Genomic DNA, 18,804 nt, shown 5'->3' on the forward strand with positions numbered 1-18,804 from the left:
AAGAATTAAAACAAATAGCAGAAAACAGTAAGAAATATTCAAGATACATTTAAATGAGAGCTAGCTAAGCATATCAAACTGCAGTTTAATATTTAGATGCAAATGAAAAGTATCCTTTTCTGAAAAGAGATAGCATTGATGGTCTATGCACCATGTAGAATAGGGTGCTTACCACAGCAAGATATGCACACCCTGTCCCCCAGTATGATAATTTTTATGAAGAAATACATGATAATGTTTCCAGACAGGCTGACTTAAGCCAGAATTAAAACATCCTCTAGAAGTTAATCAAATAGTTATTGTGAGGGTAGAGAGGCACTGTAACAGGGTGCCCAGAGAAATTGTAGCTGCTTCATCGCTGGAAATGTTCTAGACCAGAATGGATGGAGCTTTGAGAAACCTGGTCTAGTGGAAGGTGCCCCTGCCCATTTCAGGGGTTGAAACTAGGCATTCTTTAATGTCCCTTCCAACCCAAACCAGTCTATGATTCTATGATAATGTGTATTGCCAGCCTGTTAAATATGACAGCATCACATTAAGGGGAAATTTAACCTGGCCCAGGGGATATGAATCCTATGCTGTCACTTTTCTTCTCACTGAGTCTAAATGAGAACATGAGTCTACAGAGTTTGGCTCTGAAAAAAAACCCACTAATGTTTGGGAAACCATTTTTCTATTTGGAAAATAACCCTTTGAGGGATACCTGTCTCTCATCAGAGAGCAATTACTCAGTAGCTTCATTGTCTCTTTATTCCAATGGGAGAAAATAATTCAAAATAAGTGAAAAAGGGGGAATTATTAAAGATTTTATAACCTGCTCAGCTTTCACAGTTTCAGTAATTGCAATCCCAAATATATTTTGGTTTCAATGGTACAGTAATCATTAACTTAAGTAGTTGGATGGTAATCAGAAGATAATAGCTAATGCTAAAGGTGAGGATGGTTCCTGCACGAAAAATATTGAATTATTGACATTGGTTGATGCTAGACGAATTTGTAAAGGTTAGCTTAAAGTAGCTCAAATTTATTGTGACTGTAAGATAGAATTTAGGTAATTAAGTACACCTAAAATCCTAGTCACTTCAAATACAACAGTACTTTGGAATCCTGACGGCAGCTACTGCCCAAAAAAGGAGCTACCCCCCTGTCTTTGTGCAGGAGGTCTGCTGAAGACACCCCCAATCCTGATGGACTACTTGAACATGTACCTGCAGTGTAGCCTTGTGGCAGTGAGCACGAACAGCACACTGGGCTGTGTCATCCCACTCCCGGGAGGCTGTGGCTGGAATACTGTGGAGCCCTCTCCGCTGTGACAGAGCTGTCACAGTGCCAGCGGAGGAGGCACCCACAGGGAGCTGTTCAGGTGGTCAGGGAGTGGAAGCACATGAAGTATGAGTCTGAAGAGGCTGTGTTTCTTTAACTTGCAAGAAAAGAAAGCTTGAGGAGAGCTTCTAACTTACGCCTGATACTAGGAGGGCTAGAGACAAAATAAATCATAGAATCATTAAGGTTGAAAAAAGACCTCCAAGGTCAAGTCCAACCTTTGACCAAATACCACCATGCCAACTAAAGCATATCACAAAGTGCCACACGACTTATTTTCTGAACACTTTTGAACCCACTTCCCTGGGTACCCTGTTCTAATGCTAAACCACTATTTTAGTGGAGAAATCTTTTCTAATATCAAACCTGAACCTCCCTTGGTGCAACTTGAGGCCATTTCCCCTTGCCCTATCACTAGCATGAATCCAGACTCGAGGTGCACAGCAAGAGGGCAAAAGGCAATGGTCATAGGGTGCAGAGAGGCAAAATGCAACTGGATAGAAGGGTTCGGGGAGAATTACCACTGTTAGGATGGTTAACCATGGGAACAGATTGCTCAGGGAGGCTGTTAAATCCCCTTCCTCAGAGGTATTAAAATTACACTTGGACAAGACCCTGAGCACCTTTATCTAACTTCCAACTGAGCTGAGCCTGATGTGGTTAGGAGGTAGGACTTCCAGAGATGACCTCTGGCTTGCATTCTTCTGTGATTCCATCTTGCCCGGTCTTCAGCTGACATGCTGGAAGGGCTCACGTTGCTTACAGACTCCATGTCAGAATTTCTGGTCTGATATGGAAGTCCTAGATGCTCTAGGACATCTGAAATAAGCTGAAGGCTGGGCGGAGAACACGAAAGAATGTATAATTGTACTAGACAGTGATGTTGTGAACTGAGCCATGCCCCATCTGTTTGGCTGATCCTCTCACACTGTCCTCTGCCCAGATCCAGTAGGTATGCTTAGAATACTGCTGAAACACAGTGCAGGAGTTGACCTCATGAAAGTACACTCATGGCTTTCTTTTTAAAAAAAAAAGAGAAGGGGAAGAAGAATATCCATTATACAGATGATAAAGTAGTTAAAGTATTCGCTTAGGAATGAGAGACTCAGATCAGCTATCCCCTCTGCATACAGGGTTTCAAATTATCATGCCTCATCTCCTTTAGTATTTTCCTTTTCACCTTATCTGTCTGAGGACTGTGTGTTTCACCTTTTCCTGTTGGAAGTTATTCATCATGCAACAAAATCTGGATTCATTAAGCCTGTGAGAAAAAGGGACGCCATAGCCTTTTTGTCAAGTCACTGTGAGAAACACAATCTCCTGTTCCTGCCATGGTTTCTACGTGCAATAATGCATTGTACAGTGGAATATTTCATGGGTTTATTGCTTCTGTATTTAAATAGAGTATTTTATAAGACTAATGCCTAGATGGATGAAGACATTGAGTTAGCTAACTCACTGTGAGAGTGGAAATTATTGTCACCTAAATACCTAGCACTGATTGGGTTGCCACTGTCTGTATGATCAGTGTCTGCAACCATCTTTCAGAACCAATTTTTTAAGATCTCTAGATTTGTGTTCGATCACAGATGACAACAAAGTATAAACAGTGGTGACAGTAAAGCACTCTTACTTTGATCTGAGGGGACATCATTGTTTCATCCATTGCATAAAAGGAGAACTGAGAGAAAAAGAGGAAACAGGAGCAGCAAGTGCTCTATTAATGTATTAGTGTTGTTCAAAGTTATGAGAGATGTATGATATGGACATAAAACGTGTATATGCAATGTGCTGCCTATTCTCTGTAGTAATGCCTTTGTTCTAATGAAATACCATACCATTCCATATGAAAATATGACTAATTTTATATTTCTGAAAGTAATGACTTTACATTTATTGGTATTGTATTCTATCTCTCTTGGAATGAGAACCGAATCTGTAGGAGTATTACATTTTTAATACACTTTTAATGAGATCTTATTTTAAGTAAGGTGCTTTAGCTTAATAAAAATTAACTAAAAAAGGAAATTGCATAGGAATACCCCAAGGCACTGAGGATTTTGGTTTATACCCAATACTTCAATGATTCTGGGTGGTAGGAGAAGAGCAAAGCATACAGAGTAGCTGACAGCCATAGGTTAATCGGAAATGACGGATAAGAAAAAAGAGTAAGAAAATAAAAGATATTAAATTGCTTAATGATAGACATAAATTCAGTGTTGGAAAGCCTTTTCTTCTGAAAGATCTAAAGACACACTAAAAATGCTTAGTATTTGGCAGAACTAACTATTTGAAGAATCTGCCTGTTCTTAACATGTAGGCAGACTTCAAATTTCAGACTCCCCAAATTTAATTGGCATTAAGCATTTGTGGATATTTATTTTATGGCAGGCCCTGTTTTTGACAGAGGATCCTTTGCTGTCTGGTACATCTATATTTGTATTGGCCTGGAATTCAAAGGCAGGGTAGCAGTAGAAAGCAGTTTATTAAAATGCTTTTCAACTGAAATGGAGTCACTGAACAGAAGACCTTTCTTCCCTGGAAAAACTCTAGGGAAGTAAAGAGTGAGGAGGACAAACTGAAAGGAAGACTGTTTACCAGTATGTCAGTTCTTTTTGGAAAAAAACCCTCATCATTTAGAGCAGCATCCTCAGTGTCAAGAGGTGAATGCGATGTGAAGATCTTACGAGGTCTGCTTCAGGGCTGCACCTTAAAGGAGGAAACGTACAGAAGCAGTGGGCAGGAATCAGCCTGATTAGCAAGAATAACCCATTGACGTGGAAATTTGTGTGACACATCTGGCAGCAAGCAGAAAACAAACACTTTCTATAACCTGCATTCAGTCAGCTTGCATTTTTAATCATAGGATTTTATCAGCAAATGTGATTATATAGTATTAGTTGACTTACATGTGGTTAATATACTAGGGTGGTAAACAAAACACATTTAGGCATTAGAAGATTAAACTTTCAGATATTGAGTTTGGCTGCTGTTTGTGAGTTGAAAATTAATCTCACTGGGTTTACATTACAATTAGTGTTATTGCAATATAGCTCATTTATGTGTATTGTGGAATACAATTAAGAGAAATTAATGGCTACTTTTCATTACATAAACTTACTTCCATTTATGAAAAAGCCTATTACTCCTTTTTGAAGCTTGTTCCACATATACTGAGATGTCTCATCTCTAGCATGAATAACACATGTGCTTGAATTTTGTTTACCCTAGCATTCCCTCTTAAGATTTAAAATACATCAATTATTTTCCATACCATTCTCTGATAATGAAGATTATCTATAAGACGATCCTCTTCCCATGTTACTGGGGCACTTTTGTTAAGGAAACTGTGGACCTAAAGATTTTTGTTAAAGATTTATTTAAGTGTGCAAGGCCCAGGATCTAACAATCTGGGTGCAAACCCAGCGTGGGCAAGGCCATGAGTTGTACTTTCAGAGAGAGACAAGTTAAAGTACCTTCAGAAAGCGTAAAATGTTCAGTGAGTGCTCTCACAGTGCTTGCACAGTATTTCCTTAATTAAGCTAGCTTTAAAAATCATGGGGTTGGATGAATGGGAAGGATGAGGGGGACCAGCAGCACGAGTAAAGTTGATAACATCCATTTGACTCAGGCCTTTGATTTGTTTGAATACACAAGGATCTAGCTACACTACATAAATGGCCAGTTTCATTACTGCTGCTGGGCACAAACAGGAACAATCAATCACTGAACCATAAAAAGGCCCAGGTTGGAAGGGACCTTAAATAAAACCTTAACCGAGATTTTCTAGGAAACCATTGACAGGGATCCATCCTTGCCTCACTTACCCAGAACTGTTTCTTTTGCTGTAAAAAATAAAACAGAAAAACACAACCAAAAAAGAAAACCAAAACAAAAAAAATACTGTTTAAGAGCTTTTCACTTGATGAAGATATTTTCTGATCTCACTTTTTGCAGCATACTTCTCAGAAATAAGGTTGTGGGCTTCAGAATAGCTTTAGAGAAGAGCCAAATTGGGATCCATAAGGCTGTGCTTGGGTGCACATGTGCAGCAGACCATAGCATAATGCAGAGCTCAGCCCTCTATCCGGACCATTTTTGGGTACAATCAATATTGGGGTTTATGCCTTAAAATTGTTGCACTAGTTTAGGACATTATGGCTTCTCTAAGTCTTTCTGTGTTCAGTGGGCAGTTAAAAGCAATGCTTTGCATCTGCTGAGTGAAGCAATAAGCGATTTGGATGGAGCCTTATGGTGTGCTTCTCTCGTACCAGCTACCAACCAGACTTTGTGAAATACCTGCATGTATTTCTTAGCAGTCTCAGTGTCACCTAATGCCCCTTTAACATAAGATCTAAAAAAAAAATAAAAATCACTATTTCTTTTGAGAATTACTGTCTGGAATATATTTAACATTTATGGGAGCAGACATGGTAAAACAGGTTCTTAATGGGAAGGAAGCAGTTCAGTGCCTCTTGGTCCCATGGATAGTCTGTGAAATGCATTTATTAAAAATTGCTGAAAAGGAGTCTTAACTGCTTTGACCATTCTCTGTAATTTTAATTCTGAATATAGATTTATGGTGACAACTCTGTGTAATAGATATTCAGGCTAGATGTGGTATGAATTTTAATTGATCAGGTTGTTAGAGAGGGAATATTAACGGTTTGATTTTTATCTACTTACCAAGCCAATACCGTAAAACAGGATGTTTAGTGAATTTAGGATCTGGAAGTATGGAAGTATGCAAAGATTCTCTTGCTCACAATTAGTTTTCATTTTTGGAGTACCAGAATCAGTTGCAAATATTCTTGTAGCTTCCTGAAACCCTTATGAACATGATCAGTAGCTTTTGTTAGATATGTGGAGCCAAACTGGCATCTGTTATGAAGAGCTGAGGTCCTGCTTTTACATGGGATGTTTGTAATTTTAAAGCATTTGAGCCTTCCTAATGAAAAGGGATGATGCTGCGAAGACTTTGATAATTAGTTTCTGTTTCAAAAAAAAAAAAAAAAAAAAAAAAAAAAAAGGAAAAGATGGATTCATTCTGATCAAAGCAGTTTCAACACCAAGAACATGAATGTCATGAATGTTTGTCTGGATCAATTCGTGTGGGATTTCTTAGATTTCCTGGAAACCCAACTATAAAGGAAGACTCCAGGCACAGATTTGAACAACAAAATTAAGACACCAATTAAAATTATTAATAATTTATATAGAAAATTGAAGAAAGATGATGTAATTATTCCATTATTCTACTGTGCTTTGCAGGTCCTAAAATGGTAGAATTCCACAGTCAGCAATTTCAGATCAACTCAAAGGATGGAAAGCCACTTTTTACAGTGGATGAAAATGAAGTTGTAGTTGGCACAGATAAGCTTCGAGTCACAGGTTTGTAATGGTTTAAGAAATGTTCAAATAATACCCATATGAAAAGCACAATAAAAATGGCATTTTTAAATATGTTATTATGTGTGAATGCAAGTTCTGGTTTTACCTCATTAGGAAACAGAAATATGAAGGCAATCTGACCTTTTTGAATAAATAATCAGTAAGAACTAACACAAAATAATACTTTTATATATATATATATATAAATATATATATATATATATAAAAAATCTAAATATTTCTATATATGTGTGTTTTATTTTAAAGCTATTAGTAACTAGAACTGTACTGGTGCATCCTTTTCTGAATTATTCAGTGTTTCCAGTGCACACTGTCTGAGGCTGAAAAAATTCTAGATATTCCATTCTGAGTAGTAATGAGTCTGATTTGTGAAAACTTCAGGCTCTCTGATATTTTTATATGGTTTTATCTTTCAAAGTGAAAGCTACTGTATTTCTGTTCTGTGAGTAGCACATACGTCACAGGATGATATTTGTAGTATATTTTAAATGTCATCTGTCAAGATACAAGTTCGTCTTAGGCTATTTCTGCAAATCACTGAAGTACTCATTTACAAAATAATATGTCAGAATTATCACATGAAAAGCTACTTCCTTCCATATGACCCGATAAAGTCAGCCTTCATTTTCTAGGTGTAAGGTTGCATTAAAATAGATACATCAGGGCATGATTTCTCTTTGAGCAGAAGAATCCATCAAAGGAAATACTGAAATTATTCTGTAACTTGTTTTCAATTAATTTTTAAATACCTTTTACCTGATTGCAACTGTCATGTTTGACCTTTGCTAATTAGCGGTCCTCTGAAATCCTGAGGTCTTCATTTTAATGAATAGATTCATATTATTTCACTGTCAAAGCTATTAATATGGTAGTAACTATACAATTAGTGTTTCAAATCCAGAGTTAAGTTATAATAATTGGGTTGATACATTTTGTTTACGCCTGAGGGTCTTATCTTAAGGGGTTTTTTACTTTTTAACCTAATTGAAATTACAACTTTGTTTAACCAGGAAACCATATCAAATAATTATTGTTTGCCCAAGGGATGCTAAACTTTAATAGAAAAGCATGTTTAACAAAGATATGAAAAACTGCGTAATTGTTAACTGATTTGGAAAAGGTCTATCTCTGCTCAAAGTAAGTAAAAATCATTCATACACAAGTTGAAATTGTTATGCTAATATTAATGACTCACTCATCAAATATTAATCTTTACAGTGCATTGATAATTATTTACTTCAGCAGATACTGTAGTACGACACATTGCCTCTTTCTTTTCTAACACTGTAGTAAAATTCAAAAGCAAATACATTAAAGTCAGTGAGGTTATTTCAGTGTAAAATTAATGTGAGAGAGATTCATGCCTACTTTGCTTCAAATTAATTTATTAAAATTGTGATTTAAATGATACTATTAGCATGAAGGATAAATTATTGTGATTTAAATGATACTATTAGCATGAAGGATAAATGAGTAATACTTTGCATACTGAGATTATTTTTAAACATTTTAGATAGAGAACAAGATCAACGTGAAATAAATTTTTTAAAGTTCATACCATAAAAAACATGATCCTGGGCTTAAAATACACAAAGAACATTTTGCAGTTTTTTATGTACAGTGTAGCGAACTATTTGATTTTACTTCTCCTTATTTATGTGGATTATGAAAAGCTCAGTAATGATTTTTAAGAAAACCTGACGGTTTTCAAATAAAATGTAATACAGCAGAGAGCAAATGTCTATGATTTAGGATATTTCAGGACAAAGGAAAAAGTCTAAGGGTAATGTAATCCAATCCAACACCTTAAGAATTGCCATTTTCCTACAATTAATATGTTTCAACTGATGCTATTTCAGTCAGACCTTCTCTGGCCCACGTGTAGAATAGAACAGTGCAAATGAAGGAAGAGCAAATGCCTGGGGAAAGCCCCCACCAGGAACGTGCCTCCGATACCCTGCTGAGTCACTGACAGGTCTGGGTGCCAACACTGCCCTGAAGCACGGGGAGACACCGGCACCTGCCCTGGGCAGAGCTCTTGTGCCCACAAATGCTGTTCTCTGCTTTGGGGAGAGCTCCAGGGCTTGTCATCTCCCTTGGATAGAGTGGATAGCAGCTGAGCTGGCGTGCTCAGACATTAACATCCAGCTGTGTGTGAAACACCTTAGGGTGTATGAGACACCTCATGATATCACTTTATCTCCAAGAGATGCTTCCTGTGATCGTGACAGCTGGAGGCCAGGCAGGATGCACAAGGGTATTCCAGATGACAGTAAGTACAGATGATTAGGCAACAAAACACTGCCTCTGGCTCATCTGAGCCATCTACATCACAGAATCATTTAAGTGTATGAAACTAAAGCTTGGCTTAACTCTTTGTGACAATTACTGCTCCTGAAGGATCATGGGCTCCAACTACATCCTCTAATATTATTTCAGTAAGGACCTGCGTTTTGCAGACATTTATTATGTTGCTGTGGATGTACTGAACATCCGTGTTTTGTTCTGGGAGGGTTTTGTACATTCAGCTGGCACTGGGGACAGAGAAACCACCTTGTAACTGTATTGGCTGTCAAAGAGCCAATTGCTTTATAACGTCATGGCAGGCTCACAGAAACATGGAATTGTAAAGGTTAGAGAAGATCTCTTAAGATCAAGTCCAACCATTAACCTAACCTATGTTCACCACTAAACCACATCCCCAAGTGCCACATCTACACCTTCTTTTACCTTAAAGAAAAGCTGGCAGGGCAGAGAGGATCAGTATTTTTATGGAGAAGTGTATTTGTATCACCCTTTATCCAGTTTACTACTTGTCCTTCTGCTTGTTTGTCTTTTATAAAAATCCCCTGAAGTATTTGCTGAGTATTGTCTGTGATTTTCTAGTGCTCTGTTCCGTGCAAAGGTTTTCAGTTTGCGTAGCTAATGCTGAAGCACAGTGTGACAGTGTGTGTTTAATTTAAACACTTCTGCTCAGAAGGCAGGTTAAGTAGGAGGCAGTTTGAGGGTATGAGTAAACATTCTGTTAGACTCTGAGGAGGCAAATGGTCCTTGCCTGATAGGGTGCGTGAGGTGTTAATGAATCTTGCTGACTTCAATCCTCTCATTAAGAAAATGAGTATCTTGTTCTTGTGTATTTTAGGATTAGATTACAATATCTTAATAAACAGTAGCCAAAAAAATAGTAAATATAGTAATAGTCATATCACAGTTAAAAAGATAAAGTAGGAAATGAAGACAATAAATCAATTTAGGGCCATTTTCCAAAAAAAAAGTTGCCCTGAGAGTTTTTTTCTATGAGTGGCATACTGTTATTAACACTGTTTGATGAAGAAGTTTTCCTCACATAAAGGCAAGGTTTTACTCTTGCTTAGAGGTGACAGCTCTAGAATATGGAAATAAGCCTTTTCATTCCATTTTACACCACCTGCCCACTGCTGCCCAGAACATTAACACTGATGTTTCCTGTTCTCTTCCTTCCATTAGCCCCTATTTCCATGAAACTGATACATTCTCTGTTATCACTTACTTGTATTTATGGAATCATGGAATCATAGAATCATTTAGGTTGGAAAAGACCTCTAAGATCACCAAGCTGAACCATTAACGCAGCACTGCCAACTCCACCACTAAAACATGTCCCAAAGTGCCACATCTGCACTTTTGACATATCAGGATATCCCTGCAAAATATCTTAGTTGTACCAAATCAGCATTTTCTGATAAACATTTTTAATTCCTTAAGGTGCAGAATAATCTTAATGTTAATGAAAATGAACTTAAATCTTAATGCAGCAGGGTTAAAGCTCTGTCTGAATTAATAAATTTTAAATTTTCCAGTATTATATTCATGCCAGTTTATAATTTACAGAAAGATTAATTAATTTTAATTGATGGGGAGGGTATCAACAGCTAAATAAAATTTAAATACAAGCTTAGTAAATCAATGATTCCTTAAAGTTCTGAAGTGGTTTAATATGGTAATTCTTACATCTTGTGTACTTCTCTTCCATCTAAGACAAGGAGATTTCATTCTAAGGAATCATGATTTCAGCTAAAACTCTTCTGAAAAATCAGCACATTTCATACTTTCTCAGGATATCCTGAGAATTTTCCTGCAGCCCTCATGAAATGGCAGTCTTTCTTTCAGTTTTCTCAGCAATGTATTCATTTATAATGTTTTTTCTTTATTTCACTTTTTTTTTTACCGTGTTCTCTGAGGCTGCTCCAACCAATCTTTTATTCTCTTTTTCCTTTTGTACCACATTTAATATTCTAGTACCACATCTATACTATCTATACCATGCTTTCTAATCATCCATTGCCATTCTCTGTCTAGACAGAGCCGAAATCCCTAACTTAGGGCTTTTTACAACCTAGAATTCTTTCCAGAGGGTAACAGCATAAAGAGCAGCCAGACGAGCCACCTTGACTAATATCCTAACTATTAAAATATATTGCCTTGCTACATGTGCACCAGGAAAGTGCTCACATATGTGAATTCTCAAAGCCAGAGAAGACCTCTCAACCTAAGACCTCTCCATTTTTTGATGAGTACATTCATAAAGCCAAGGAACAGAAGTTGAGAGGCTCCACCCTTGCTGTAGGTGGTGGTGTTCAGCTGCTTTTTTGAGCCCTCTCTGTTGCTGAGGGGCTTTGTCCTACATCAGCCAATTTCCTGATCCTAGTGGAGCTTAGGTGGGAGGTGGTCACTGGACTGGTGATACTGCAATAATGCTGATATTCAGGAGAGCAGAAACGGAGGTCCTTGGAAGATCTTCCAACAGGGAGGCTCCTGGTGAGGCTGGGTGCCCACTGTTTCTTCCTCTTTGGAATGAAACTACTCGTATTTCAAGAGGTAAACTGTCTGATCCCATATTCAGCAAGTCTGCCTATAAATAGGGGAAAATCTTTGATAAAGCTATATGACAGAAGTTGTGATATGCATGGAACTGTCTAAAATAAATATAATTATTTAGGACTAGTATTTGCAAAGGTTTTGTGGAATTTTAATTAGCTCTATTAACTGTAATGAAAGTTACATTGTATAAATCTTATTTACTTATTTTTTTGTCCCAAATAGTTCAAAATTTCTCTGTCTTCAGACTTTTTAAATTTAGTTTGAAGAGTTTACAGCTGTCGTTACTTCTGTATTGTATTGTTCCAATCAATACCATAATGGTGATAATGTAGCTATATTTCAAGTGTCTTATAATTCTTAACATATGTTTTCTTATCTTGATTTCTAATATCAAAGTGGCCATATTAAACAAAAACCCCTCTTGCTATTTTCTTGTTATATTTGAACTATTACAGTATTTTTCTTCTGGGTTTTTTTTGTTGTTGTTGTTTTTTTGCAGGGCCTGAAGGAGCACTTTTTGAACATTCTGTAGAAACACCACTTGTGAAAGCAGAAGCTTTTAAACAGCTTAGGTAAGAATTTCTGCATAAATCTAATAAGTAAATGTTAATAAATACTCACATTTTTCAAACACATGATTTTCATCACAGAATTACTGATACCTTTTTTTTCTGGTTTATGTGACAAGTTACTATTTTGAAGGAAAATCATATATATTGTTCTGCAATTCTGAAATACGTTATCAATTATTTATTGCTGATGGTGAATATATTTAAAACCACTGTGGAAAGATATTCTGTAAACTTCTATTTTTGGGTTTTTAAACCCTTTGAAATATGACTTTTTCTACTGTGTTACAATACAAGTTGTTTGTCTGCAGTAGGTCATCAATGTGTAATTAGTCAAGATTTTTGAAAACTAGTATCAATCTGAGGAAGCAGACTAAGAAGGAAAACATGGAAATGTATGAAGCTCTGTAATATGACTAAAAAGCAGTTTGGGCTGAGAAAATCATTATTATGTACTTTGTATTCAGAGCTCCTTAATTCTGGGATTGCATTTTTTTGTGCATTATTCTGTTTAATTTCGAGTATCCCAAATTAGTTTATAATGTGCTGGTTATGGTGAGGTAATAAACTCAAATTATATTCTCTTCATGAACATGTTATCTTTGATTTTATAAGCCAGTTCAAAGAAAGACTTGAAATGAAAGAGAGTCTCTCTAACCATTGTATTTCTGTCCTTTCATACCTTGGCAGTTTGCTACTTTCTGTCATAATTTCTTTTCTTAGTTTTTCTCTCCAATAGGGATAGCTACTAGAGAGTAGTGGAAGATGATGAAAGCTTTCAAAAACACTCTCTACCTTTCTGACTGAATTTTCAAATTGAGGATGACAAATGAGAGGGAGACTGTTAGGATAATTATTTTGATTTTCTTGTTTATATTTAAGATTTACTTGCAGTAAAATACCTTGTGCTTGCATTTGAAGACAGTGTGAGCTCAAGGCATTATTTTTTACATGTAGATTCCACTTTCAAAAATGTGTTTCTTCTGTTATGGTAGAATTTGAATGTGACAGACTTTGACCAATATTCTGCATTATAAGTGTACATTATCTGGTTTTGTAGGAAGTGGATTTATTATGTTGGAAATTTGTCATTTTCTGTGATTATCTAGACTTTAGTGAAGTAGGAAATCTAATTTCTTAATTGCAAATTTCTCTGCAAATTTTGATTGGATACATATCTATTATTTTCTATGGTTGTTACTTTGCTTCAAATGCATAATCAATATTTTAATAGGCTTAAAGCTGATAGTTTTATTCTACATCTGTTATGCTCTGTTACATTTTAAGTTCTTATTCGCACTTCTGTTTAACAAGTTATGATGTTTCTGACTACATAAAACTATTGTTAGTACAATATTTCTACCTGTTTTTGAAATAGGATAACATTGGAAGGAAAACACTGAGCTTAATTCAAAGTGTTCATAGAGTTCTCCTCCATGGATGAGTTTACCTCACAGCTTACCTCTTTAGTGATTTTTACCATGTCAGCTATAAACACACGTTTTGAGCTAGAATGTTGCTATGTGTTAGCAGAACTCAAATGTAATACATAAAATCCCACTCAGTTCTGTCTTCAATTAACTTAAAATAGTGGGAAACACAAACTTTTCCAGAATTAACAGAATGTTTGCTAAACATAATTTACAAATTATTGTAAAGTCGGGGAAGTAGCTACCTGGCCACCGACACACTTGTGTCTGTTGTTAGTATTTGACATGAATCCAGCTGCTAAACACCTGTGCTAGAAAATGAGTTAGCTTAATCCTAAGAAAACTGACTGTCACCGCATGAGGCTATGCAATGTACACACCACTCACTTGTGCCATCGTAGAATAGCTTGGGCTGGAAGGGACCTTAAGGATCATCGGGTTACAACCCTCCCTGCCATGGGCACCTCCCCTTAGAGCAGGTTGCTCAGAGCCCCACCCAGCCTGGCCTTGGACACCTCCACCATCCACAGCTTCTCTGGGCATCCTGTTCCAGTGCCTCACTATCCTCACAGTAAAGAATTTCTTCCCAATATCCAATCTGAATCTTTCCTCCCTGTTCTATCACTACAGGCCCTTGTAAAACGTCCCTCTCCTCTCTCCTGTCCTGACAGGCCTTTACCAGAGCAGTTCAGAATGCCTCAGTCCTTTAATTTTATTTTTTTTCTGTTATAATCAGTGTCAAGTTTGAAAGCAGAGATAGCAACGATTTAATTTTTTCATTAAGAGCTTCTGGGGAAGGTTAAGATGGAAATGCAGTGGTCTGCAGTGCAGATGGCAAGTGTAGTTGTAGGCAGACAAGACCATTTTGTCAAGCTGGAAAAAGGTTACTTTCAAGGGTAATCTTAAATTTCAGCGTAAACAAAATTCATGCACTCTGTTGTGGAAAAGCTCAGACAAGTTTACCAAAAAACTGATATTTTGTAATGCTTCATAAATACTCTGTTTCATTCCACACTGTTAAATACAGGAACCTGCCCACTGGAAAGCACTTCAGTATGAAAATTTAAAATGCAATTTTAGAAGCCTTTCCAGATGAGGGTAGTGAGTATAGAGTTATAGGTAATGTAACATATTTGCTTACCTTGAGCCTTATCTCCACACTTTACTATTAATCTTCTCCTATTTTTCCTCTGTTTTTCCTTCAGTGGTTTGTGCTGTGCCATGTGGATGTGATATTCTGGGTAACTGTGTTATAAAGTGCCATGGTCTGCAGCATTAAATGTGGGGAATAGTATTTCGAGAAACCCCATCCACTGCGAATGGAGTTGCAGGTTTCAAGGAGCTGACTGGAAAGCTGTTAATGCTTGTAACTTTTCAGCTTGTTTCATGTGAAGGGGGCCACATTCCTTCTCTGTCATTCAGATTTAGGGCAGGATTTCAAACAAAGCTGACACAAATGGCCTCTGAATTGCACATTCTGCTGGCTTTCTTGTCCAAATGCCGAACTTTCAGAGAGACTGCTTTTCTGGAAACACAGAGATATATGTCTTGGAACATGTCTTTTTATAGCTAAGTTATGGAGACAGAGCAATGGAATTATACTGTGGTCAGTAACTGTCTTTTCATTTGTAATTTGAAGGAAAATTATAGTCCTTTTCAGTCTAAAAGATCAAATTTATGACTCACTCATAAAGAAAAGGAGATGTGCTTGCACTTAGCTAGGAAGAATTAAAACAACAAAATCTGTATTTCATTATTGTAGCTTTCCTAAGCTTAAAATAATATTGCCTATTTTTTAATTCCTTTAATGGAGTTCTTATATCTACATAAGATACTTAGTTTTCATTTACAAAATTTTTTAAGACTTTAGGACCCAGTGGACACCTAAAAACAGGGCCTTGCATGTAACAAGTGTCCAACAAACATCTCAAACACTTGTTTACACTCAACAGGGAGATTTGGATATATCCAGGAAATACCCTTCTCAGACAAATATCACTGGAGGAGGCACTTGGTTGAAACAGCCAATTGTCATTAGTGAGAACAGAAATATGTCAGTGATTGCCACAATCCAGGTCTTCATTCCTGCCAAGCTATTTTGTAGCCTTTCCATAGCTCTTCATGAGGCCTTGTACTTCCATGTGTATTTGGCACCTTGAGAACTTGCATCAGTCAGGTCTCCTGGGGCTTCCCAAGAATTTGTTTAGCTGACACCTATAACTAGATCACAGCAAAGTTTTAATGGAAAACAGGTATCTTTATTCCTAGAAAAACCTGAATTTAAACAGAATTAGGAAAGCTCATGTTCAGACACATACCTTGTGATCCAAAATGTAGGTCAAAAATCTGTAACAGCAACTACTGGAACTATATGATGTAGACAGAGACATTTATAACAATTTCCTAAAAGCCATCTTTTCCCCAGGTTCCTGTTAGGTAATGGAAGTAGCCTCTTCTGATGTTATCCAGAGTTTCATGCCGGCACACGTACCTTTTTATACGCCCTGTTATCAAATAACATTCTCTGTGAAAACTGGTGTCTAAGTTTAGACTTTTTTCCAGTCTGTTGCTAACATATTTTTCTGACAACTTACTTAAGCTTAGAATATCATTTAGCTTATTCCTCTATTCCTCCTAAATTTTGTATCCTTGAATAATGTGGAGTTCATACATAGTTTTGTCATTTTGATACCGTTCGCTTCTTGTGATCTACACGGCTTGTGGTTTTCTAAGGGAAAACAGTGGATCAGCAAAATTCTTTAAATCTCAAAACGATGTTTCTGAGCTGAGCATTTGCATTTCCGAAACTTACAGAAATGTGCTTTACAAGTATGGCATTTTTCCATTTATCAACTAACTGTGTGCTATGAATAATGAATAGAATACTTATGAATTAGTACTATCTTTGTTCTCATATTTGTCATGTATGGCTGTCTGACAGCCAGCAACTGTGCCTTCTGAGCACAGGTCCTGTGGGAAATCACTTTTAGTACAGACAGCTTGTGGTATTCTGACAGTCCTTCAGCTGAGGGTTTGCATCCAAGTTCAAAATGATCCACATCATTCCACAACTCTTGATTTTGGAAAGCACTATAGCAGGAATGATATCACTGCTCCAGAGAGTCAACTTTTGCCAGAGTATGATTATACAGAGAGATATATGTTACCAGGATATGGGCATATTTAATAGTTTGTGGGTATATGCTGAAAGTATTTCAGTATTCCCCAGGGAAACAGATGTATTCTAAACAAATGTATAATATTGGTATTAATTAAAACTTCAAATGTGTAATTAAAGAAGCATTGCTTTATATTTAAGTGAAATACCTGTCCAACACTTAAAAGCATAATAAAAGCTTAATAAAAATATTTATTAAAGTATTTACTGGTATGTGACTAACATATTACAGAATATTGATAATTTGAAGGCCAATTATATGTTTTTCTAGGTATCTGGTTAGGGTAAATTACTGTACTGATGGTAGGCCTTTCCCTGTCTATATATTCATAATTAACATACACCCTTTAATTTTATGTCTGTTCTGTGGCATCCAATAACTCTACTTATGGAGTTATGGCTTCTACTTCTCTCTGATTCTTTCCGGTCTTATTTTTATCCTTTCCATTCCCCGTTGATAGTATTTTTTTCCTTTTGCAATTGAAGCATTTGCTATGGTTAAACTATGTAATAAGACAGAGAGAAAGCTGGAAACTGAAGTGGGGTTTTATGGCTGTATGAGTAAGAATTATGAAGGAAATCTAGACAAATGTATAGAAGCCAACCAGGGTAAAAACATTTGCCAAATAATTGTTTAATCATATTTGTAATGCTAATGCTTACATGCTAATTGTGTAAAAATGCCATCTAACTAATTGAAGTACAGTCATTTTGATTTGAATTCATTATGTAAATCAAAAGCCCAGTCAGTCAGAAGAGAATGAATTACATAGTGGAAAGTAAGACTATGGTTATGATTCAGTGTTTGCAAGCACCTCTGCTCCCTGACTAGTGCGATATTTCTACTGCTGTGTAATTTTATGAGCCCTGGCCTTAATTTGCTAGATATAAATTTGCATTCATACACTTTACTGCAATCAGGTTAACAAGGAACACCATCAAATACTGCTTTTGGAAGCTTTAAAGAATTTCTTTCCATTTATCTGATGGACTCAAATGTGTAAAAAGGTGTCATTTAGAAGGACTGGATAGTACAGGGCATTGTGTTTATCATCTTTTCAGAAGTATTTCTGACTTGAATATTTTAAAAAACTCTATTAGCAAAGTCTTGTGTATGACAACACATCTGGTTGTCTTTTAAGCAGTGATTTTACCCGTAAATATTAATCCTAAAGTGAAAAGAATTTTGCAAGCACTCTCATAAATGGCTTTCATTTGCTGCAGTCATGTGGCTGATGTTCTTCCTAAAGCCTCAATTTTTCAGAGATGTCACTTAACGCATTAAAACCAACAAAAGTTGTTTCTGCTTCTTGTATGGGACAGTCATTTAAGTGTTTTCCATGGCTGCTTATGTCAGTAGCACAAAGAGCAAAGTTGTATTGATTAATGCACCTGTTGAACTGGGTGCCTGACAATGTCAGACTGCTCAGTGAGCTTGCTAAAGTGAAATTGTCATCAGTGACTACAGCATATTCCACCAGAGCACAAGCCACTGTGAAAACTTCGTTAGTGATTGTCACAGTTTTAGACACCTTGCAGATGGGCACGTGGAGCCCTGTTTGTAAGCCTGATTGTGCTGTCACTGATACAAGTTGTAATACTGAGTTGAGCTGATCATCCCTTACATTATCTTTAGCCTGCATACTTATCTGCACATGTATCAAGAGAATTGGGGAGGAGGCATGAAACAGGAGACACCCACCATAAGGATGTGGGTGTGGCAAACACTGGAAAAAGAAAAGGAAGCATTTCCTGATAAGAGTAACTTTTCCAAGATGCATTGCACATGTACATCATCACTACTCACTCCTTCCCCTCTCCCTCAGACTGTGTGCACAGTTATGGTACTTCAGCTGTGAGGACTCTGATGACAGTGTGGCACATTCAGCCACTGTACTAACAAATCACAAGAAGGAAAGGGTATGGCCTGCTTTTTGGCAAAGCCTCTTCACTTAAGTGTTTATTTTCGTGGAGAACATGTGAACACTATGAACACTGTGAACAGCGTGCACTGAAGAACTCCACTTACTTG

General features: G+C 36.8%; 1 protein-coding gene across 6 annotated transcripts in view; it reads left to right on the forward strand.

Annotated features, from left to right (window-relative positions):
* Window positions 1–18,804, forward strand: part of SGCG (sarcoglycan gamma) — a 109,403-nt gene that overhangs the window by 75,635 nt on the left and 14,964 nt on the right. For all 6 annotated transcript variants that reach the window (XM_032099429.1, XM_032099426.1, XM_032099428.1 and 3 more), the window contains 2 exons: window positions 6,595–6,714; window positions 12,095–12,167. In XM_032099429.1, coding sequence (XP_031955320.1) covers window positions 6,595–6,714; window positions 12,095–12,167 — 193 coding nt within the window. The remainder of the gene's footprint in view (window positions 1–6,594; window positions 6,715–12,094; window positions 12,168–18,804) is intronic.

This window comes from Corvus moneduloides, chromosome 2 (assembly GCF_009650955.1).
Source record: "Corvus moneduloides isolate bCorMon1 chromosome 2, bCorMon1.pri, whole genome shotgun sequence".
Lineage (NCBI taxonomy): Eukaryota > Metazoa > Chordata > Aves > Passeriformes > Corvidae > Corvus > Corvus moneduloides.